The following is a 23,527-nucleotide window of genomic DNA, read 5'->3' on the forward strand; positions in this document are numbered from 1 at the left end:
TTTACTAAGTCAAAACTACGTTCTTGAGTAAGGAAGTGTGTGTTAAGCAGAGTTAGTAAATTGTGACTCAAGTTGTTCATAAAAATTACTGCATCCTAGTCTCATTGTTGTGTAGCTTATTAACAGTGGCGGCCGGCACAGGTAAAAGTGGTGAGAGGTGGCAGGGCCGGCCTGGGGGGAGTTGGCAGATGACTGGGTAAGTAAAGTTAAATAAAGCCACTTACCTTGCACTCGCTTCATGGCCGACTTGGCGAGCGCAAGGTAAGTGGTTTTATTTATTTAATTTTACCATTCCCGTTGTCTGTTGACTACCCCCAACCTGCTCATACCTGTGCCGCCCGCCACTGCTTATTAATACCTCGCAAGTGTTTAGATTTCATATGCCTTTTTGATTCACGTTTGTGAAACTTTAAGAAGACTCCTGAAAAATTCACCAGTTCACATTTAGCTACATTCTTGAAGCAGTTGAAGATTCACCTCTTCAAGTAGCATTTTCCCTGCTGCCTTCACAACCTCACATAATAGGAACTCGCCGGCTACCTGCCTCTCTGTAAACGAAAACTCAGTTGTTCCTCTGGACCTTGTCGCATCGCAGGTACATTTTCACAGTACAAATATACCTCTGCTTATGTACATAAACCCCTAGTTTAAATTCAGTCAATAAACCACATCAGCTTTGCCCAAGAGCATAGTAGGCATTTACACACATTTTAATCCTACACAGGTGCTTCATTATTACAGAAGGGGCCTAAGACCTTTGTGTGGCAACTTACATAAGGCCCACTGTGCAGGCGTAATATTTGTAATTTTGCATCCTGTGAAGTTGTGCTTCAGCTGTGGCCATGCTCCCTTTCTCTTTTACAGGTCTTAGCATGTGCCTGGCCTTCTTAAGATCTTGCCTTAGACAGCACAATGCACTGTTGCTAGTGAGTGATATTGTGTACAAGAAGGGGTTTGGAGCCTGGCTTTTGCTTACCATTTATTGACTTCATTGTCACTCTTATTTGCTGCCTCCTAATTCGCCATCGAGTTAAGCTTCACTTCCTCTTTTATGTGGAGCACGGACCAAGTACTGATGGCTTCATCTTGATTTCTCTCCTTCTGCTGATAGAGGCAGTATTTTCTTTTCCCCCAACCTTTCTTGTTATTTTCCTCCCCCACCCCCACCCCCACCCTTGTCCATGTTGCTTCTTCCTTCACACCTGCACCCTCTTGTTGACTATGTTGCTTCACAACCCCACACCCATTCCTTACGTTGTCTGTGTTGCTACTTTCCTCCCACTCCTCAACCTCCCGTTGTCCGTGTTACCCCCGCCACTAGATAAAAAGTGTAATTATCTGGCTAGTGCCTGACACGTCACTGCATTTTTAGGGCTCGGGCCTACGTCACCACGAAGTGGGGCGGGGATTCCGAGCTCTTATGGAGTTGAAAAAAAAAGAATTCTGAAAGGGGTTCGGGACTGCCACATTCCAGAAAGCGCGCGTTTTTTGCGTGTGGTATTTTGCCATGTGCATAATAATTGGTCCAGGCAAGGCTGTGTTTAAGTAAGGCAGCACGCCATAGGGCTTAGGAATTTGTCAATGTTCACTTCCTGCATAAAGTGTTCGGAAACGCGCAGAAGAATACATAAATCCTCAATTACCAGCTGTCCGAGGTGCCGGTAATTGAAGGCAGATGGTGCTGGGAGCGTGTGCACTGCTGTGTTTTTTTCCCTTCAGCTCTGTGCGCGCGCATGAACAGCCGGGCAGCAATGTAGAGAATCACATGCATCAGATCTAGTTTTCACACCATCACACACACACACGCACACGCACACACGTACACACACACACACACACACACACACACACCTTTGCACAATGGTGCCTGCTTGTGCATCATGGAGCAGTGCAGTGGGAGAATGCAGGAACAGGCCTTTTTTAGTAAATATAGCTCGCCAATATTTCTCTCTCAATTGAACCACGCACACAGAAACATTGATTGCTGGGATCAGTTGCGCTAACATTTAGTAAATTTGCCCTTTACTTTCCACTTTTTTTCAAGTTTCTTACCTAAAATATTCATCACCCCTGGTCCATTTTTTAGATCACGAGAACTCTCCATCTTTATCCTTTACCCCTTCTCCCCCACCCCCAGTAGTCATCCATATTGTTACTTCTTCTTGGCATACTTAGTATGTAATAAGCAGTTTATAAGGAGACAATCGCATCACATGGGGCTCTAAGGCTGGTACACTGACATAGAAGGGAGGCTCACACTAACATCAGAAAACTGACACAGGAGTAGAGTAGTGAGTAAAGTAGTGAGTGCAGAGTAGTGAGTAGTGAGTAGAGTAGTGAGTGGAGAGTAGTGAGTAGAGTAGTGAGTAGTGAGTAGTGAGTAGAGTAGTGAGTAGTGAGTAGTGAGTAGAGTAGTGAGTAGAGTAGTGAGTGCAGAGTAGTGAGTAGTGAGTAGAGTAGTGAGTGGAGAGTAGTGAGTAGAGTAGTGAGTAGTGAGCAGAGTAGTGAGTAGTGAGTGCAGAGAAGTGAGCAGAGTAGTGAGTAGTGAGTGCAGGGTAGTGAGTAGTGAGTAGAGTAGTGAGTAGAGTAGTGAGTAGAGTAGTGAGTAGTGAGTAGAGTAGTGAGTAGTGAGTAGAGTAGTGAGTAGAGTAGTGAGTAGAGTAGTGAGTAGAGTAGAGTGGTGAGTAGAGTAGTGAGTAGAGTAGTGAGTAGAGTAGAGTGGTGAGTAGAGTAGTGAGTAGAGTAGTGAGTGCAGAGTAGTGAGTAGTGAGTAGAGTAGTGAGTAGAGTAGTGAGGTGAGTAGTGAGTAGTGAGTGCAGAGTAGTGAGTAGTGAGTAGTGAGTAGAGTAGTGAGTAATGAGTAGAGTAGTGAGTAGTGAGTAGAGTAGTGATTAGTGAGTAGAGTAGTGAGTAGTGAGTAGAGTAGTGAGTAGAGTAGGTAGTAGTGAGTAGAGTAGTGAGTAGAGTAGTGAGTAGAGTAGTGAGTAGTGAGTGCAGAGTAGTGAGTAGAGTAGTGAGTAGAGTAGTGAGTAGAGTAGTGAGGTGAGTAGAGTAGTGAGTAAAGTAGTGAGTGCAGAGTAGTGAGTAGAGTAGTGAGTAGTGAGTAGAGTAGTGAGGTGAGTAGTGAGTAGTGAGTGCAGAGTAGTGAGTAGTGAGTAGAGTAGTGAGTAGTGAGTAGAGTAGTGAGTAGTGAGTAGAGTAGTGAGTAGAGTAGTGAGTAGAGTAGGTAGTAGTGAGTAGAGTAGGTAGTAGTGAGTAGAGTAGTGAGTAGAGTAGTGAGTAGAGTGGTGAGTAGAGTAGTGAGTAGAGTAGTGAGTAGAGTAGTAGAGTAGTGAGTAGAGTAGTGAGTAGAGTAGTGAGTAGTGAGTAGAGTAGTGAGTAGAGTAGTGAGTAGAGTAGTGAGGTGAGTAGTGAGTAGTGAGTGCAGAGTAGTGAGTAGTGAGTAGAGTAGTGAGTAATGAGTAGAGTAGTGAGTAGTGAGTAGAGTAGTGAGTAGTGAGTAGAGTAGGTAGTAGTGAGTAGAGTAGTGAGTAGAGTAGTGAGTAGAGTAGTGAGTAGTGAGTGCAGAGTAGTGAGTAGAGTAGTGAGTAGAGTAGTGAGTAGAGTAGTAAGGTGAGTAGAGTAGTGAGTAAAGTAGTGAGTGCAGAGTAGTGAGTAGTGAGTAGAGTAGTGAGCAGAAAGTAGTGAGTAGAGTAGTGAGTAGTGAGTAGAGTAGTGAGTGGAGAGTAGTGAGTAGAGTAGTGAGTAGTGAGCAGAGTAGTGAGTAGTGAGTGCAGAGTAGTGAGTAGTGAGTAGAGTAGTGAGTAGAGTAGTGAGTAGAGTAGTGAGTAGAGTAGGTAGTAGTGAGTAGAGTAGGTAGTAGTGAGTAGAGTAGTAAGTAGAGTAGTGAGTAGAGTAGTGAGTAGAGTAGTGAGTAGAGTAGTGAGTAGAGTAGTGAGTAGAGTAGTGAGTAGTGAGTGCAGAGTAGTGAGTAGTGAGTAGAGTAGTGAGTAGTGAGTGTAGAGTAGTGAGTAGTGAGTAGAGTAGTGAGTGCAGAGTAGAGTAGTGAGTAGAGTAGTGAGTAGAGTAGTGAGTAAAGTAGTGAGTAGTGAGTGCAGAGTAGTGAGTAGAGTAGTGAGTAGAGTAGTGAGTAGTGAGTAGAGTAGTGAGTAGAGTAGTGAGTAGAGTAGTGAGAAGTGAGTGCAGAGTAGTGAGTAGTGAGTAGAGTAGTGAGTAGAGTAGTGAGTAGAGTAGTGAGTAGAGTAGTGAGTAGTGAGTGCAGAGTAGTGAGTAGTGAGTAGAGTAGTGAGTAGTGAGTAGAGTAGTGAGGTGAGTAGTGAGTGCAGAGTAGTGAGTAGAGTAGTGAGTAGTGAGTAGAGTAGTGAGTAGTGAGTAGAGTAGAGTAGTGAGTAGTGAGTAGAGTAGTGAGTAGAGTAGTGAGTACAGTAGTGAGTAGAGCAGTGAGTAGAGTAGTGAGTAGAGTAGTGAGTACAGTAGTGAGTAGAGTAGTGAGTAGTGAGTAGAGTAGTGAGTAGAGTAGTGAGTAGAGTAGTGAGTAGAGTAGTGAGCAGTGGGTGCAGAGTAGTGAGTAGTGAGTAGAGTAGTGAGTAGTGAGTGCAGAGTAGTGAGTAGTGAGTAGAGTAGTGAGTAGTGAGTAGAGTAGTGAGTAGAGTAGTGAGGTGAGTAGAGTAGTGAGTAAAGTAGTGAGTGCAGAGTAGTGAGTAGAGAAGTGAGTAGTGAGTAGTGAGTAGTGAGTAGAGTAGTGAGTAGTGAGTGCAGAGTAGTGAGTAGTGAGTAGAGTAGTGAGCAGTGAGTAGAGTAGTGAGTAGTGAGTAGAGCAGTGAGTAGTGAGTAGAGTAGTGAGTAGAGTAGTGAGTAGAGTAGTGAGTAGTGAGTGCAGAGTAGTGAGTAGAGTAGAGTAGTGAGGTGAGTAGTGAGTAGTGAGTGCAGAGTAGTGAGTAGAGTAGTCAGTAGTGAGTAGAGTAGTGAGGTGAGTAGAGTAGAGTAGTGAGTAAAGTAGTGAGTGTAGAGTAGTGAGTAGAGAAGTGAGTAGTGAGTAGAGTAGTGAGTAGTGAGTAGAGTAGTGAGTAGTGAGTAGAGTAGTGAGTAGTGAATAGAGTAGTGAGTAGAGTAGTGAGTAGAAAGTAGAGTAGTGAGTGGAGAGTAGTGAGTAGTGAGTAGAGTAGTGAGTAGTGAGCAGAGTAGTGAGTTCAGAGTAGTGAGTAGTGAGTAGTGAGTAGAGTAGTGAGTAGTGAGTAGAGTAGTGAGTAGTGAGTAGAGTAGTGAGTAGAGTAGTGAGTAGAGTAGTGAGGTGAGTAGTGAGGTGAGTAGTGAGTGCAGAGTAGTGAGTAGTGAGTAGAGTAGTGAGTAATGAGTAGAGTAGTGAGTAGTGAGTAGAGTAGTGAGTAGTGAGTAGAATAGTGAGTAGTGAGTAGAGTAGGTAGTAGTGAGTAGAGTAGTGAGTAGAGTAGTGAGTAGTGAGTGCAGAGTAGTGAGTAGTGAGTAGAGTAATGAGTAGAGTAGTGAGGTGAGTAGAGTAGTGAGTAAAGTAGTGAGTGCAGAGTAATGAGTAGAGAAGTGAGTAGTGAGTAGTGAGTAGAGTAGTGAGTAGTGAGTGCAGAGTAGTGAGTAGTGAGTAGAGTAGTGAGCAGTGAGTAGAGTAGTGAGTAGTGAGTAGAGCAGTGAGTAGGGAGTAGAGTAGTGAGTAGAGTAGTGAGTAGAGTAGTGAGGTGAGTAGAGTAGTGAGTAAAGTAGTGAGTGCAAAGTAGTGAGTAGTGAGTAGAGTAGTGAGTAGAGTAGTGAGGTGAGTAGTGAGTGCAGAGTAGTGAGTAGTGAGTAGAGTAGTGAGTAGAGTAGTGAGTAGAGTAGTGAGTAGTGAGTAGAGTAGTGAGTAGAGTAGGTAGTAGTGAGTAAAGTAGGTAGTAGTGAGTAGAGTAGTGAGTAGAGTAGTGAGTAGAGTAGTGAGTAGTGAGTGGAGTAGAGTGGTGAGTAGAGTGGTGAGTAGAGTAGTGAGTAGAGTAGTGAGTAGAGTAGTGAGTAGAGTAGTGAGTAGTGAGTAGAGTAGTGAGTAGAGTAGTGAGGTGAGTAGTGAGTAGTGAGTGCAGAGTAGTGAGTAGTGAGTAGAGTAGTGAGTAATGAGTAGAGTAGTGAGTAGAGTAGTGAGTAGTGAGTAGAGTAGTGAGTAGAGTAGGTAGTAGTGAGTAGAGTAGTGAGTAGAGTAGTGAGTAGAGTAGTGAGTAGTGAGTGCAGAGTAGTGAGTAGAGTAGTGAGTAGAGTAGTGAGTAGAGTAGTGAGGTGAGTAGAGTAGTGAGTAAAGTAGTGAATGCAGAGTAGTGAGTAGTGAGTAGAGTAGTGAGTAGAAAGTAGTGAGTAGAGTAGTGAGTAGTGAGTAGAGTAGTGAGTGGAGAGTAGTGAGTAGAGTAGGTAGTAGTGAGTAGAGTAGTGAGTAGAGTAGTGAGTTGAGTAGTGAGTAGTGAGTGCAGAGTAGTGAGTAGAGTAGTGAGTAGAGTAGTGAGTAGAGTAGTGAGGTGAGTAGAGTAGTGAGTAAAGTAGTGAGTGCAGAGTAGTGAGTAGTGAGTAGAGTAGTGAGCAGAAAGTAGTGAGTAGAGTAGTGAGTAGTGAATAGAGTAGTGAGTGGAGAGTAGTGAGTAGAGTAGTGAGTAGTGAGCAGAGTAGTGAGTAGTGAGTGCAGAGTAGTGAGTAGAGTAGTGAGTAGAGTTGTGAGTAGAGTAGTGAGTAGTGAGTAGAGTAGTGAGTAGAGTAGGTAGTAGTGAGTAGAGTAGGTAGTAGTGAGTAGAGTAGTAAGTAGAGTAGTGAGTAGAGTAGTGAGTAGAGTAGTGAGTAGTGAGTGCAGAGTAGTGAGTAGTGAGTAGAGTAGTGAGTAGTGAGTGTAGAGTAGTGAGTAGTGAGTAGAGTAGTGAGTGCAGAGTAGTGAGTAGAGTAGTGAGTAGAGTAGTGAGTAAAGTAGTGAGTAGTGAGTGCAGAGTAGTGAGTAGAGTAGTGAGTAGAGTAGTGAGTAGTGAGTAGAGTAGTGAGTAGAGTAGTGAGTAGAGTAGTGAGAAGTGAGTGCAGAGTAGTGAGTAGTGAGTAGAGTAGTGAGTAGTGAGTAGAGTAGTGAGTAGAGTAGTGAGTAGAGTCGTGAGTAGAGTAGTGAGTAGTGAGTGCAGAGTAGTGAGTAGTGAGTAGAGTAGTGAGTAGTGAGTAGAGTAGTGAGGTGAGTAGTGAGTAGAGTAGTGAGGTGAGTAGTGAGTAGTGAGTGCAGAGTAGTGAGTAGAGTAGTGAGTAGTGAGTAGAGTAGTGAGTAGTGAGTAGAGTAGTGAGTAGAGTAGTGAGTAGTGAGTAGAGTAGTGAGTAGAGTAGTGAGTACAGTAGTGAGTAGAGCAGTGAGTAGAGTAGTGAGTAGAGTAGTGAGTACAGTAGTGAGTAGAGTAGTGAGTAGTGAGTAGAGTAGTGAGTAGTGAGTAGAGTAGTGAGTAGAGTAGTGAGTAGAGTAGTGAGTAGTGAGTGCAGAGTAGTGAGTAGTGAGTAGAGTAGTCAGTAGTGAGTAGAGTAGTGAGTAGAGTAGTGAGGTGAGTAGAGTAGTGAGTAAAGTAGTGAGTGCAGAGTAGTGAGTAGAGAAGTGAGTAGTGAGTAGTGAGTAGTGAGTAGAGTAGTGAGTAGTGAGTGCAGAGTAGTGAGTAGTGAGTAGAGTAGTGAGCAGTGAGTAGAGTAGTGAGTAGTGAGTAGAGTAGTGAGTAGAGTAGTGAGTAGAGTAGTGAGTAGTGAGTGCAGAGTAGTGAGTAGAGTAGAGTAGTGAGGTGAGTAGTGAGTAGTGAGTGCAGAGTAGTGAGTAGAGTAGTCAGTAGTGAGTAGAGTAGTGAGTAGAGTAGTGAGGTGAGTAGAGTAGAGTAGTGAGTAAAGTAGTGAGTGCAGAGTAGTGAGTAGAGAAGTGAGTAGTGAGTAGAGTAGTGAGTAGTGAGTAGAGTAGTGAGTAGTGAGTAGAGTAGTGAGTAGTGAATAGAGTAGTGAGTAGAGTAGTGAGTAGAAAGTAGAGTAGTGAGTGGAGAGTAGTGAGTAGTGAGTAGAGTAGTGAGTAGTGAGCAGAGTAGTGAGTTCAGAGTAGTGAGTAGTGAGTAGAGTAGTGAGTAGAGTAGTGAGTAGTGAGTAGAGTAGTGAGTAGTGAGTAGAGTAGTGAGTAGAGTAGGTAGTAGTGAGTAGAGTAGTGAGTAGAGTAGTGAGTAGAGTAGTGAGTAGTGAGTGCAGAGTAGTGAGTAGAGTAGTGAGTAGAGTAGTGAGTAGAGTAGTGAGGTGAGTAGAGTAGTGAGTAAAGTAGTGAATGCAGAGTAGTGAGTAGTGAGTAGAGTAGTGAGTAGAAAGTAGTGAGTAGAGTAGTGAGTAGTGAGTAGAGTAGTGAGTGGAGAGTAGTGAGTAGAGTAGGTAGTAGTGAGTAGAGTAGTGAGTAGAGTAGTGAGTTGAGTAGTGAGTAGTGAGTGCAGAGTAGTGAGTAGAGTAGTGAGTAGAGTAGTGAGTAGAGTAGTGAGGTGAGTAGAGTAGTGAGTAAAGTAGTGAGTGCAGAGTAGTGAGTAGTGAGTAGAGTAGTGAGCAGAAAGTAGTGAGTAGAGTAGTGAGTAGTGAATAGAGTAGTGAGTGGAGAGTAGTGAGTAGAGTAGTGAGTAGTGAGCAGAGTAGTGAGTAGTGAGTGCAGAGTAGTGAGTAGAGTAGTGAGTAGAGTTGTGAGTAGAGTAGTGAGTAGTGAGTAGAGTAGTGAGTAGAGTAGGTAGTAGTGAGTAGAGTAGGTAGTAGTGAGTAGAGTAGTAAGTAGAGTAGTGAGTAGAGTAGTGAGTAGAGTAGTGAGTAGTGAGTGCAGAGTAGTGAGTAGTGAGTAGAGTAGTGAGTAGTGAGTGTAGAGTAGTGAGTAGTGAGTAGAGTAGTGAGTGCAGAGTAGTGAGTAGAGTAGTGAGTAGAGTAGTGAGTAAAGTAGTGAGTAGTGAGTGCAGAGTAGTGAGTAGAGTAGTGAGTAGAGTAGTGAGTAGTGAGTAGAGTAGTGAGTAGAGTAGTGAGTAGAGTAGTGAGAAGTGAGTGCAGAGTAGTGAGTAGTGAGTAGAGTAGTGAGTAGTGAGTAGAGTAGTGAGTAGAGTAGTGAGTAGAGTCGTGAGTAGAGTAGTGAGTAGTGAGTGCAGAGTAGTGAGTAGTGAGTAGAGTAGTGAGTAGTGAGTAGAGTAGTGAGGTGAGTAGTGAGTAGAGTAGTGAGGTGAGTAGTGAGTAGTGAGTGCAGAGTAGTGAGTAGAGTAGTGAGTAGTGAGTAGAGTAGTGAGTAGTGAGTAGAGTAGTGAGTAGAGTAGTGAGTAGTGAGTAGAGTAGTGAGTAGAGTAGTGAGTACAGTAGTGAGTAGAGCAGTGAGTAGAGTAGTGAGTAGAGTAGTGAGTACAGTAGTGAGTAGAGTAGTGAGTAGTGAGTAGAGTAGTGAGTAGTGAGTAGAGTAGTGAGTAGAGTAGTGAGTAGAGTAGTGAGTAGTGAGTGCAGAGTAGTGAGTAGTGAGTAGAGTAGTCAGTAGTGAGTAGAGTAGTGAGTAGAGTAGTGAGGTGAGTAGAGTAGTGAGTAAAGTAGTGAGTGCAGAGTAGTGAGTAGAGAAGTGAGTAGTGAGTAGTGAGTAGTGAGTAGAGTAGTGAGTAGTGAGTGCAGAGTAGTGAGTAGTGAGTAGAGTAGTGAGCAGTGAGTAGAGTAGTGAGTAGTGAGTAGTGAGTAGAGTAGTGAGTAGAGTAGTGAGTAGAGTAGTGAGTAGTGAGTGCAGAGTAGTGAGTAGAGTAGAGTAGTGAGGTGAGTAGTGAGTAGTGAGTGCAGAGTAGTGAGTAGAGTAGTCAGTAGTGAGTAGAGTAGTGAGTAGAGTAGTGAGGTGAGTAGAGTAGAGTAGTGAGTAAAGTAGTGAGTGCAGAGTAGTGAGTAGAGAAGTGAGTAGTGAGTAGAGTAGTGAGTAGTGAGTAGAGTAGTGAGTAGTGAGTAGAGTAGTGAGTAGTGAATAGAGTAGTGAGTAGAGTAGTGAGTAGAAAGTAGAGTAGTGAGTGGAGAGTAGTGAGTAGTGAGTAGAGTAGTGAGTAGTGAGCAGAGTAGTGAGTTCAGAGTAGTGAGTAGTGAGTAGAGTAGTGAGTAGTGAGTAGAGTAGTGAGTAGTGAGTAGAGTAGTGAGTAGTGAGTAGAGTAGTGAGTAGAGTAGTGAGTAGAGTAGTGAGGTGAGTAGTGAGTGCAGAGTAGTGAGTAGTGAGTAGAGTAGTGAGTAATGAGTAGAGTAGTGAGTAGTGAGTAGAGTAGTGAGTAGAATAGTGAGTAGTGAGTAGAGTAGGTAGTAGTGAGTAGAGTAGTGAGTAGAGTAGTGAGTAGTGAGTGCAGAGTAGTGAGTAGTGAGTAGAGTAATGAGTAGAGTAGTGAGGTGAGTAGAGTAGTGAGTAAAGTAGTGAGTGCAGAGTAATGAGTAGAGAAGTGAGTAGTGAGTAGTGAGTAGAGTAGTGAGTAGTGAGTGCAGAGTAGTGAGTAGTGAGTAGAGTAGTGAGCAGTGAGTAGAGTAGTGAGTAGTGAGTAGAGCAGTGAGTAGGGAGTAGAGTAGTGAGTAGAGTAGTGAGTAGAGTAGTGAGGTGAGTAGAGTAGTGAGTAAAGTAGTGAGTGCAGAGTAGTGAGTAGTGAGTAGAGTAGTGAGTAGAGTAGTGAGGTGAGTAGTGAGGTGAGTAGTGAGTGCAGAGTAGTGAGTAATGAGTAGAGTAGTGAGTAGTGAGTAGAGTAGTGAGTAGAGTAGTGAGTAGTGAGTAGAGTAGTGAGTAGAGTAGGTAGTAGTGAGTAAAGTAGGTAGTAGTGAGTAGAGTAGTGAGTAGAGTAGTGAGTAGTGAGTAGAGTAGAGTGGTGAGTAGAGTAGTGAGTAGAGTAGTGAGTAGTGAGTAGAGTAGTGAGTAGAGTAGTGAGGTGAGTAGTGAGTAGTGAGTGCAGAGTAGTGAGTAGTGAGTAGAGTAGTGAGTAATGAGTAGAGTAGTGAGTAGAGTAGTGAGTAGTGAGTAGAGTAGTGAGTAGAGTAGGTAGTAGTGAGTAGAGTAGTGAGTAGAGTAGTGAGTAGAGTAGTAAGTAGTGAGTGCAGAGTAGTGAGTAGAGTAGTGAGTAGAGTAGTGAGTAGAGTAGTGAGGTGAGTAGAGTAGTGAGTAAAGTAGTGAATGCAGAGTAGTGAGTAGTGAGTAGAGTAGTGAGTAGAAAGTAGTGAGTAGAGTAGTGAGTAGTGAGTAGAGTAGTGAGTGGAGAGTAGTGAGTAGAGTAGTGAGTAGTGAGCAGAGTAGTGAGTAGTGAGTGCAGAGTAGTGAGTAGAGTAGTGAGTAGTGAGTAGAGTTGTGAGTAGTGGGTAGAGTTGTGAGTAGTGAGTAGAGTAGTGAGTAGTGAGTAGAGTAGTGAGTAGTGAGTAGAGTAGTGAGTAGAGTAGGTAGTAGTAGTGAGTAGAGTAGGTAGTAGTGAGTAGAGTAGTGAGTAGAGTAGTGAGTAGAGTAGTGAGTAGAGTAGTGAGTAAAGTAGTGAGTAGTGAGTGCAGAGTAGTGAGTAGTGAGTAGTGAGTAGTGAGTAGTGAGTAGTGAGTAGAGTAGTGAGTAGAGTAGTGAGTAGAGTAGTGAGTAGAGTAGTGAGTAGAGTAGTGAGTAGTGAGTGCAGAGTAGTGAGTAGTGAGTAGAGTAGTGAGTAGTGAGTAGAGTAGTGAGGTGAGTAGTGAGTAGTGAGTGCAGAGTAGTGAGTAGAGTAGTGAGTAGTGTAGTGAGTAGTGAGTAGAGTAGTGAGTAGAGTAGTGAGTAGTGAGTAGAGTAGTGAGTAGAGTAGTGAGTAGTGAGTAGAGTAGTGAGTAGTGAGTAGAGTAGTGAGTAGAGTAGTGAGCAGTGAGTGCAGAGTAGTGAGTAGTGAGTAGAGTAGTGAGTAGAGTAGCGAGTAGTGAGTGCAGAGTAGTGAGTAGTGAGTAGAGTAGTGAGTAGTGAGTAGAGTAATGAGTAGAGTAGTGAGGTGAGTAGTGAGTAGAGTAGTCAGTAGTGAGTAGAGTAGTGAGTAGAGTAGTGAGGTGAGTAGAGTAGTGAGTAAAGTAGTGAGTGCAGAGTAGTGAGTAGAGAAGTGAGTAGTGAGTAGAGTAGTGAGTAGTGAGTAGAGTAGTGAGTAGTGAGTAGAGTAGTGAGTAGTGAATAGAGTAGTGAGTAGAGTAGTGAGTAGAAAGTAGAGTAGTGAGTGGAGAGTAGTGAGTAGTGAGTAGAGTAGTGAGTAGTGAGCAGAGTAGTGAGTTCAGAGTAGTGAGTAGTGAGTAGTGAGTAGAGTAGTGAGTAGTGAGTAGAGTAGTGAGTAGTGAGTAGAGTAGTGAGTAGAGTAGTGAGTAGAGTAGTGAGGTGAGTAGTGAGTGCAGAGTAGTGAGTAGTGAGTAGAGTAGTGAGTAATGAGTAGAGTAGTGAGTAGTGAGTAGAGTAGTGAGTAGTGAGTAGAATAGTGAGTAGTGAGTAGAGTAGGTAGTAGTGAGTAGAGTAGTGAGTAGAGTAGTGAGTAGTGAGTGCAGAGTAGTGAGTAGTGAGTAGAGTAATGAGTAGAGTAGTGAGGTGAGTAGAGTAGTGAGTAAAGTAGTGAGTGCAGAGTAATGAGTAGAGAAGTGAGTAGTGAGTAGTGAGTAGAGTAGTGAGTAGTGAGTGCAGAGTAGTGAGTAGTGAGTAGAGTAGTGAGCAGTGAGTAGAGTAGTGAGTAGTGAGTAGAGCAGTGAGTAGGGAGTAGAGTAGTGAGTAGAGTAGTGAGTAGAGTAGTGAGGTGAGTAGAGTAGTGAGTAAAGTAGTGAGTGCAGAGTAGTGAGTAGAGTAGTGAGTAGAGTAGTGAGGTGAGTAGTAAGTGCAGAGTAGTGAGTAGTGAGTAGAGTAGTGAGTAGTGAGTAGAGTAGTGAGTAGAGTAGTGAGTAGTGAGTAGAGTAGTGAGTAGAGTAGGTAGTAGTGAGTAAAGTAGGTAGTAGTGAGTAGAGTAGTGAGTAGAGTAGTGAGTAGTGAGTAGAGTAGAGTGATGAGTAGAGTAGTGAGTAGAGTAGTGAGTAGAGTAGTGAGTAGAGTAGTGAGTAGTGAGTAGAGTAGTGAGTAGAGTAGTGAGGTGAGTAGTGAGTAGTGAGTGCAGAGTAGTGAGTAGTGAGTAGAGTAGTGAGTAATGAGTAGAGTAGTGAGTAGAGTAGTGAGTAGTGAGTAGAGTAGTGAGTAGAGTAGGTAGTAGTGAGTAGAGTAGTGAGTAGAGTAGTGAGTAGAGTAGTGAGTAGTGAGTGCAGAGTAGTGAGTAGAGTAGTGAGTAGAGTAGTGAGTAGAGTAGTGAGGTGAGTAGAGTAGTGAGTAAAGTAGTGAATGCAGAGTAGTGAGTAGTGAGTAGAGTAGTGAGTAGAAAGTAGTGAGTAGAGTAGTGAGTAGTGAGTAGAGTAGTGAGTGGAGAGTAGTGAGTAGAGTAGTGAGTAGTGAGCAGAGTAGTGAGTAGTGAGTGCAGAGTAGTGAGTAGAGTAGTGAGTAGTGAGTAGAGTTGTGAGTAGTGAGTAGAGTTGTGAGTAGTGAGTAGAGTAGTGAGTAGTGAGTAGAGTAGTGAGTAGAGTAGGTAGTAGTGAGTAGAGTAGGTAGTAGTGAGTAGAGTAGTGAGTAGAGTAGTGAGTAGAGTAGTGAGTAGAGTAGTGAGTAGTGAGTGCAGAGTAGTGAGTAGTGAGTAGAGTAGTGAGTAGTGAGTGTAGAGTAGTGAGTAGTGAGTAGAGTAGTGAGTAGTGAGTGCAGAGTAGTGAGTAGAGTAGTGAGTAGAGTAGTGAGTAAAGTAGTGAGTAGTGAGTGCAGAGTAGTGAGTAGAGTAGTGAGTAGAGTAGTGAGTAGTGAGTAGAGTAGTGAGTAGAGTAGTGAGTAGAGTAGTGAGTAGAGTAGTGAGTAGAGTAGTGAGTGCAGAGTAGTGAGTAGTGAGTAGAGTAGTGAGTAGTGAGTAGAGTAGTGAGTAGAGTAGTGAGTAGAGTAGTGAGTAGAGTAGTGAGGAGTGAGTGCAGAGTAGTGAGTAGTGAGTAGAGTAGTGAGTAGTGAGTAGAGTAGTGAGGTGAGTAGTGAGTGCAGAGTAGTGAGTAGAGTAGTGAGTAGTGTAGTGAGTAGTGAGTAGAGTAGTGAGTAGAGTAGTGAGTAGTGAGTAGAGTAGTGAGTAGAGTAGTGAGTACAGTAGTGAGTAGTGAGTAGAGTAGTGAGTAGTGAGTAGAGTAGTGAGTAGAGTAGTGAGCAGTGAGTGCAGAGTAGTGAGTAGTGAGTAGAGTAGTGAGTAGTGAGTAGAGTAGTGAGTAGAGTAGCGAGTAGTGAGTGCAGAGTAGTGAGTAGTGAGTAGAGTAGTGAGTAGTGAGTAGAGTAATGAGTAGAGTAGTGAGGTGAGTAGAGTAGTGAGTAAAGTAGTGAGTGCAGAGTAATGAGTAGAGAAGTGAGTAGTGAGTAGTGAGTAGAGTAGTGAGTAGTGAGTGCAGAGTAGTGAGTAGTGAGTAGAGTAGTGAGCAGTGAGTAGAGTAGTGAGTAGTGAGTAGAGCAGTGAGTAGGGAGTAGAGTAGTGAGTAGAGTAGTGAGTAGAGTAGTGAGTAGTGAGTGCAGAGTAGTGAGTAGAGTAGAGTAGTGAGGTGAGTAGTGAGTAGTGAGTGCAGAGTAGTGAGTAGAGTAGTCAGTAGTGAGTAGAGTAGTGAGTAGAGTAGTGAGGTGAGTAGAGTAGAGTAGTGAGTAAAGTAGTGAGTGCAGAGTAGTGAGTAGAGAAGTGAGTAGTGAGTAGAGTAGTGAGTAGTGAGTAGAGTAGTGAGTAGTGAGTAGAGTAGTGAGTAGTGAATAGAGTAGTGAGTAGAGTAGTGAGTAGAAAGTAGAGTAGTGAGTGGAGAGTAGTGAGTAGTGAGTAGAGTAGTGAGTAGTGAGCAGAGTAGTGAGTGCAGAGTAGTGAGTAGTGAGTAGAGTAGTGAGTAGTGAGTAGAGTAGTGAGTAGTGAGTAGAGTAGTGAGTAGTGAGTAGAGTAGTGAGTAGAGTAGTGAGTAGTGAGTAGAGTAGTGAGTAGTGAGTGCAGAGTAGTGAGTAGTGAGTAGAGTAGTGAGTAGAGTAGTGAGTAGTGAGTGCAGAGTAGTGAGTAGAGTAGTGAGTAGTGAGTAGAGTAGTGAGTAGAGTAGTGAGGTGAGTAGAGTAGAGTAGTGAGTAAAGTAGTGAGTGCCTAGTAGTGAGTAGAGAAGTGAGTAGTGAGTAGTGAGTAGAGTAGTGAGTAGTGAGTAGAGCAGTGAGTAGTGAGTAGAGTAGTGAGTAGTGAGTAGAGTAGTGAGTAGAAAGTAGAGTAGTGAGTAGTGAGTAGAGTAGTGAGTGCAGAGTAGTGAGTAGTGAGTGCAGAGTAGTGAGTAGTGAGTAGAGTAGTGAGTAGAGTAGTGAGTAGAGTAGTGAGTAGAGTAGTAGAGTAGTGAGTAGAGTAGTGAGTAGAGTAGTGAGTAGAGTAGTGAGTAGAGTAGTGAGTAGAGTAGTGAGTAGAGTAGTGAGTAGTGAGTGCAGAGTAGTGAGTGCAGAGTAGTGAGTAGAGTAGTGAGTAGAGTAGTGAGTAGAGTAGTGAGTAGTGAGTGCAGAGTAGTGAGTAGAGTAGTGAGTAGAGTAGAGTAGTGAGTAGGACATCACAGGCAGCAGCTGTGCAAGCTTCTTACACTCACAAGGAGACCACAGGCAGCTGAGGTGCAATCTTCTCCCACTCACAAGAACGACATCACAGGCAGCAGCAGTGCAAGCTTCTTACACTCACAAGGAGACCACAGGCAGCAGAGGTGCAAGCTTCTCACACTCACAAGAAGGACATCACAGGCAGTAACGGTGCAATATTCTCACACTCACAAGGAGATCACTGGCAGTACACACCACATGAACACACTCCATAACACATAGCAACAATACATTGGCATTTACAATGCCATTAGCTCAAACTCAAATAAATCCGAGCCCGATTGCATTTCTAATGCTTGTTTTTTAATGTCCTGTTACCTACTACCTTCCCGCCCATTGTGTATGTTGGAAAACCACACCTTCCATAAGAAAAAAACCCTTTTTTGCTAACTTTTACTGAAGTTGCACAGCAGCCGCACTGCTCTACAACATAGCTAAAAGACAATAGCTCCTGCATAAACAAGACCTATTGGCTTTGCCAGTGCTTGTTTCAAACTGCCAACTTCTCGATAAGAAGCCTTTACCGGGAACAACTTGGGCATCCTCCACAACATTGGTAGGCTTATGATCCTCACTAGATATGCTTAACATCAGTAGGAAGTAAGCTGCAATGACAGACATCAGACACCATTTCAAGAGTTTATTTCCAAAAAGAAAGCTCACAACCAGAATGCACGACCATCAGACGTGGAAACCAGCAGCGACTGCCAAACAGAGCACATTACTACCAACCTCAAGGATCCAGTTTATCCATGTTTCACAAAGTGGCAGTAAGTGTGAAGCGCTCTGATATCTGTAAAGATCTTGTTCGCGCTATATAAAACTTTGAATAAATAAATAAATAAATAAGTAAGAATAAAGCAGGAAAAATACAGATAAGTTGAAAGAGGGAACAACATAGATAAGTATGCATAAGAACACTGAGAATAGCATAAAAGTAATGTTGATTACCGTGAATCCCAGCGTCAGGAGCAGCAGGTAGGACACATACCACATGTGCCTGCTCAAGAACGCTTCCATCGCCTGCAGGCAGTCCTGCAACAGAACAGACAAAGCATGAGCCTGTCCACCTCCAATGGCCGAATGTCAGTCCTCTCAAAGAACAGCACGGCTTTCAACAAACTGATGCCCCGCTGGGGAATGGCCCGATGTATTGTGCCAGCTTCATACATTGAGTCAGTGGCACACAGAGGCTGCATACTGTACAGGGAGAATGAAACCTTCATTGCCTAACTTTTTTTTCCCTTGTATATATTTTGTGTGGATTTGAATCTAATATATCTCGCATCATATGCTCAACGACTTGATTATTGTTTTGTTCACAATTATGTGAAGCGCTCTGATACCTACGGGTCTAGCTAGCACTATATAAAACCTATAAATAAAGGCAGGCAAACACTCATTTAGGACTGAGACTCAGAGCCCAGTCACAGTTAAACGTGGTGACTGGGACTTTTGAGTGGGCAGTGAGACAATGGTGTAGTAGCAGTGACACCTAGTTGCCAGTCAGATTATGGTTTGAACGAAGGTCCTGCTTAGGAGTGTTTTTGGTATAGCAGTGACACCTAGTGGTCAATCACATTATGGCATGTGTTTGGGCCCCGCTAGGAGGTGCCATTGGTACAGCAGTGTCAAACAATGGCAGCCAGAGGAAGGCCTTTACTGAGGTCCCACAAAAGGCATAGAGAGGTGCAGTAGCATCACGCAGTTCTAAGGGAGCAGACAATAGCAGAGGCACTGAAGAGACAGAAAAGGCAACAATAGTCGATGCATGGCAACTTGTCAGAGAATGACGTGGTTTGTAGTAAACAGGCCCTTGTACAAGGTGCCTAATTTGTCATTGTTGTAACACGTGGGTAATCTGTATGCTTAAAATTGTAGGCCTCTGTCTTGGCTCAGCCCCACCGCTTTCAGCACACTGACATCCGTACCCCATCCCACACCCCATTACTATTGTTGTAACTCATTAACAGTAGAAAATGGTGTCTAGGTGCTGGCCCTACTTCCAGGTACCTGCAGTATCTTGTCCTACACTTTGAGTTCTATGGAAGCAGCCTTTTTCCTTAAAGTACATGAAGCTACTCCCCCCTTGATTATTCATGGAAAAGTTTTCTCCAGGACCTTAAATAGCCTTTCTTCCTTCACTCACTTTTTTGACATTTGAGACCATCCAGCAGCTCTTTAGCTGCCCATTTTAGGTTTCAGCGTGGAACATAAGGCACACATTCATCAAAGAGGCAGCGACAGAAGTTCAGATAAGCTTATGAACTAGGGTTGCAATTTAGAACATGATATATTATGCCACAGGAAATCAATGGAGTCTGAGAAAGGTTAAGGATACAGTCATGGTGGGAATTTTTGCCACAGAGTCTGAGATATTTCCAATCTAATTTTCTTGGGCAGCGCCACAAACAATACATTGCAATAATCCAGCGTGGTGGCAGTAACAAGTTATGCTAAAGTGCAACTATCATATTTTGAAAGTGGGAGGAGAAGAAAGCTTGTTTGTGCTCTCTGGACAGCAGAGTTAAACAAAAAAGTGATGAGTGGAACGTTTACATTTTCAGACCCTGCTAATTACGTGGGGCTGCATTCCAGTTCATTGTCTTCTGCCCACTCCAATAGAGAGAGTCTCCAAATACAAACCAGCCTTGGTCCTGCTCCAAAAAGAACAGTCCAACAGGAAACTGCCAAGCCAAGTCCTCTCCAGATGGGAACACAAGAAACCCCAGACTGTTTTGGTCTATTTAGGCTTCCTTATAGAGATATAGCCTACTTAATGCACAGTGAGCATGGGACCCATGTTGGAGCATCCCAACGCACTTAGGACGTCGTGCTGAGGACAAGCAGTTACAATGCAATGGTCTCGTCTTTGTTAAAGTTAGAGCTATTGGTATTGCTCATGACATAATTTTTGTTTTTAAAACATATAAATAAATGGCATTGTCATTTACAATGCCAACAGCTTAATCTCTCGCAAATGCGAGACCTATTGCATTTGCACCCACACACACACACACAGAGCCACACACCGAGCCACACGTATCCACGCACACACAGAGCCACACGCACCCACCCACACACACAGAGCCACACACACAGAGCCACACACACAGAGCCCAACACACACACACATACACACAGAGCCCAACACACAGTGGACGGAGGAGTTGGAGGATGGAGTTTGAGTTGGAGGGTGGAGTTTGAGTTGGAGGGTGGAGTTGGAGGGTGGAGTTGGAGTTGGAGGGTGGAGTTGGAGGGTGGAGTTGGACTTTGAGTTGGAGGGTGGAGTTGGAGTTTGAGTTGGAGGGTGGAGTTTGAGTTGGAGGGTGGAGTTTGAGGTGGAGGGTGGAGTTGTAGGGTGGTATGCCATTGTGACCTGCTGTCCAACACTGGCCGCCTACTGCTGCCGTCACTTCATCAAGGGGTTTTATATGCATGAATGAAACCCCATACTTGTTGCATTCCCCGCCAATTGCGCCTCCGTGCCTTCACTCTTTCCAATTATCACCAAAGAGGATGTGTGATGACTCATCTAGAGTGAGTCCCGTGCGAAGCCCTCTTCTCGCCCTACAAGGCCAATGTGCCCTGGAGTCGGTCTTGCGAGGTGACCTGTCCCTGTCCCACCTTCGTCGTTCCGTCACAGCCGGTCTTTCAATCGGACATTCACTCCTAGAACAGCGGGTCTTTAAATGCATGCGGCAGCTGTATTTTTCAATCTGAGAGAGGGCATCGGCAACCCAACTGCCCGCCCAAAATCCCCCCGGGAACCCCAGCCTCGTGTGAGTAGCACAAGATAAAAAGTCTTGTCTCTCTCCCCAGGTTTGGTTTACTCATACAACGTGTGCTTATAGGCATAGTGCATCCCAAGTCTTCAAGCTCTTCACACTGCCCATATAAACCTTGGCCCCTCTGCGGAGACTACCAACAGGGTACAGCGAGACTGTGCTCTGAACACAATTTCTCCCCTGCCCCTCCCCCTTCCAAATGTGTGATAATCATTTAAGAGAGAGAGGCCCCACTATACTATTGCAAGTAAAGCCGACGAAACCGCAGCGTGCTAAAGAGGGACATATTAGTTGGAAAGCTGCGCTTTGCCGCCCAGATGCCGCGTGGGAGGTAACGAGTCTCACCGCTCCCCCCAGCCCCCCACACTCCGGGTGTCCCCAAGCTTGGCGTCTGCCTTGAACTCCGCGCCCCACGGCGCTGTTGCCGGGGGCTCGTTGACACACAACATGGGGGGGGTTCTACACGACTCGCCACCCCCCCTCCCCAACGCGCCAGGGGTGCCTGGCTCCGCTCTAACATCCCCGACCCTCAGCGCAATGCCGAGGGTCAGGCCGGGTCAGGCCTCTGCAACGAGACAGCTCGTGAAAGTGCACAGATGGAAACCCGCTTTCATGGACTATCTGTCTCCTTCGAGGCCCCCTTGGCTTTATTCGAATGCCTGCCAAGTAAAACGAGAGCACGGTCCGCTCAAGATCAGACGGCGTGTCAACTCTAAAGTGGGGCTCTGTGGGGATCGGGGCATCACGCAGCCTAGCTGCCCCCGACACTATCTTCCTCGCCCCAACCTGGACCAACACGGCCAGAGCAGAGATTGCGGTGATCCCGCTGGCTTCCGCACCCGTGCCCACGTAGAGTAGCGTCACCTTAGGCAAGCCAGGACCAACACCGTTGTGTTGAAAGGTGAGGTGAGTGGAGCCGTGGCGGGCTCACTACAATTCACCCTACATGGCCTCTCTCCTGTTTCAGGGCTTGCGCAGGCTGGAGGAGCGGCGTCGCAGCCCGGTGCCAACTTCGGGCAGTCCTCCCCCTCCCTCCCATGGCGGCCGCTGCCCCAGCAATGGCCGGGCATTGCCACTTGGTGTAAGGGGAGAATCGCACATGCCGTGCACTTTAGTGCCCGGTACCTCCGGCAGGCACAGGAGGAGTGCCCCCCCCCCCCCTTCGCAGCTGCTGGCTCGCTGAACGGGGGCAGCAACATTGCGCACCCTCGCAAAAGCCACCCCCACCGTGCGGGGGGGGTTTGAGCTCAGACACGTGGGCGTCATTTTAAACCTGCTCGTGGCCCAGTGGGCGGGAGGGCCTTGGGAGACATTTTATTCCTTTTCGTGTCCCGGGTGCAGGCCTTTCTTAACAAAGTCGGGAAACCCATCCCCTATCATTCATTAACCAGGCTGCCCCTCGTTGTTAAGGGGTTGACATAACCAGAAGGCTGAGGTGACCTTACCAGGATTCAAACTCTAAATGTGCAGGTCACAGTCCTGCATCGACTGCCGGCTCACTTTACTCTTCACCGTTTCCTTCTCGGCTTCATTGAAGATGTTCCGTGAAGACTTGGTGGCCAGTACCCGAGTGCTGCTAAGTGTTGGCGGCGTGTTTTCCAAATCAGTCAGAGCCAAACCCTCGAGAGTAGAGAGACCCAGGTTCTCGTTTTTAGCAGACAACGAGTTGAGTTGAGAAGCGAGCGCAACAAAAGAAAATAAAACACGGGTATGATGATTTTTGTCTCCTTAATGAAAAAGACACAATCTGGGAAGAATAAAACATGACACGTTTGGCATGTTGTAAACACGTCTGTCTCGTTTTGCAGCGGGTTGCAGTTCCTCTATTTGTTGCCAGTACTCTCATCCCAGTGAGGGCGGTGGCCGTACCTGGCTGGCAGAGGAGGAAACAGGCAGTTGTTGCTGTGTTTGCAGTTGGGGTGCACAGTGGTGGCGGCTGCAGGAGGAGGGAGGGCAGGCGGGCACGCGCCGATCTGTGGAGGAGGGACAGAGCAGCACCGGGCTGTCCCTGGGCTGCGCGAGCTCTGCACGGAGGCACCAGCAGGCAGAGCTGAGAACTTCATGTATGGGACTTCATGGGACGGGCTCGCGGCCGGGATTGTGCGCTGTCTTTCCTCACGGATGCTGCTGGACTCGCGCCGGGCTCGCACCCCGGGATTTGCACTTTGGAATTATGCCGTGCTCTCCAGGGTCGTTGGAGCGGCGCTTCGAGGAGGTAATTGTCTGTTTTTTAAGTATTGAGAGAGGCGAAGCGCTGTTTATGGGGGGATGGGAATGAAGATGAGACGGCGGAAATGGCGTGGCTCCTCACCGCACACCCAGCAGTGTAGAGAGGAGAACGCAAGCAGGGTGGAACACAGTCTACAGTGTGTCTGCTCACGCTGCCTGCACGCGCCAGTCGGCCCTCTGATTGGTTAATAAGGAACACCAATGTAGAGACTTGGGCGTGCAGGCAGCGTGATGGGGGCGTGTTTTTTCCTGAAGACGTCACGGAGAGAAAGGACAGGAAAAAACACGCCCCTAAATCCTAAATGGACGGGGCTTAGAGTGACAGGCAAAGCTCTTCTCCAACGGTTGGCCACCGTTTAGGAAGCCAGCCAATGGAGAAGAGGTGGCTTGTTTAAGCCCCATACAAGACACATAAGATCTCGCCAGCGAGACTGCGCAAGCGCAGCCTACGCAGGGCGAGACCTTAAAAAGGTGTTGGACGGAATGCTTGAATTGATATGAGCCACTGGTGATTACTTAGTCTCAGAGAGAACACAAATGCATACTTTCTGTAGGGTCAAAATCTGATATCTCTCTGTACGAAATCATTTAAATCTTGGGCCAAGCTTTTTCAAAATACTACTTCAATATCCAGCTTGCACCCAGTTAAAGTAAACAAATTGGTATCAATGCTTGACAGCAGAATTGTCGCTTTTCACTGTCAAATAATCGTATTTGCACTTTACTGATAGGTAGAAAGACAGCTGTGTCCTAGCAGAGAAACCTCCGTTCTCTGGCACCACCAGCTTGTGCAGTGGCTGTTAAGCAGCTATTAAAATGAGAAGCATTCGTTTACTGTCCCTGTCAAAATAAATACCAGGCTTGAGACTGAACATGCACTCAGCTACTTCTAACAAATCAAACACATTAAACAACCAATCAGGCTACATAAATAAAGGCTATTTCTTAGCTGCCTAGGCAAAGATGCAGAGAGAACAACTGGTTACTGACCACGTGAGTCGGATTCTTGTCTGCAGAAAAAAATGGATTCCGTCGCAGGAACAAATGAGTCATCAGCAAAAGAATATGGGAGAGGATGCGCTGCACTCTGTGACCTTTTCTGCTGTTTTACAGCACTGCTCTGGCTTCCACTATCTAAAGGACGACAGTGTAGCAGCAACACTCAAGGACGTGGCGTTTCTGCAGTGCTGCTTTCCGTGAAGTATGCACAAGCAATGTAGAGTGACCAGACGTGTCGCATTTCCCCGGACAGTGGCGGTTTTTGAACGACTGTCCCGGTGCCCCGACACTTTACTTCATTTAAAATAAATGTCCCTGTTTTTGGGACAAGTGGCAGCCATGATCCTACTAAACAGAACTGTAACGTGCTCTGCGCTTTGACGAGCACATGCTCAGCGACCTTGGGGGGGAGGGTGAGAGAAGGGGGGGCTGGGTGGAGGGTGAGCAGGGGGCACACACACACACACACACAACACACACACACACACACAAGCACATATTTACAATATTTACAATATTTACAAGGCTACATTTACTTCTGGCCTCCTCCTGCTCTGCCTGAGAGAAAAACGATAAATTCAGCTATTTTCAGACTTCACACACACACACAATCGGGACAGGCCAGATATACCGTGATCATTGGCACCCTCTAGTCTTACTTCTATTTCTGGCCTTTTCCAGTTATTACTTCTCAAAATTTGGTCCCCCTAAAGCAATAGGCTCCTCCCCTATTTTTCCTGTTGATGAAGTGATCTTTCTTTAGCTTCAGTAGGTGATCAAGACACACCTTTTAAACGACTGCTAATGAATCTCCATTTTTAGGTCAGGCTGGAGAGTGCAGCGTTCTATTGAAACTTTTATCACTTCTAAATGT

At 45.5% G+C, this 23,527-nt stretch overlaps 1 protein-coding gene across 1 annotated transcript in view; it reads right to left on the reverse strand.

Annotated features, from left to right (window-relative positions):
* Positions 1-23,527, reverse strand: part of TSPAN32 (tetraspanin 32) — a 526,327-nt gene that overhangs the window by 22,481 nt on the left and 480,319 nt on the right. The window contains exon 11 of the mRNA XM_078682734.1: positions 16,589-16,672. Coding sequence (XP_078538860.1) covers positions 16,589-16,672 — 84 coding nt within the window. The remainder of the gene's footprint in view (positions 1-16,588; positions 16,673-23,527) is intronic.

This window comes from Lissotriton helveticus, chromosome 3_1, assembly GCF_964261635.1.
Source record: "Lissotriton helveticus chromosome 3_1, aLisHel1.1, whole genome shotgun sequence".
Classification (NCBI taxonomy): Eukaryota; Metazoa; Chordata; class Amphibia; order Caudata; family Salamandridae; genus Lissotriton; species Lissotriton helveticus.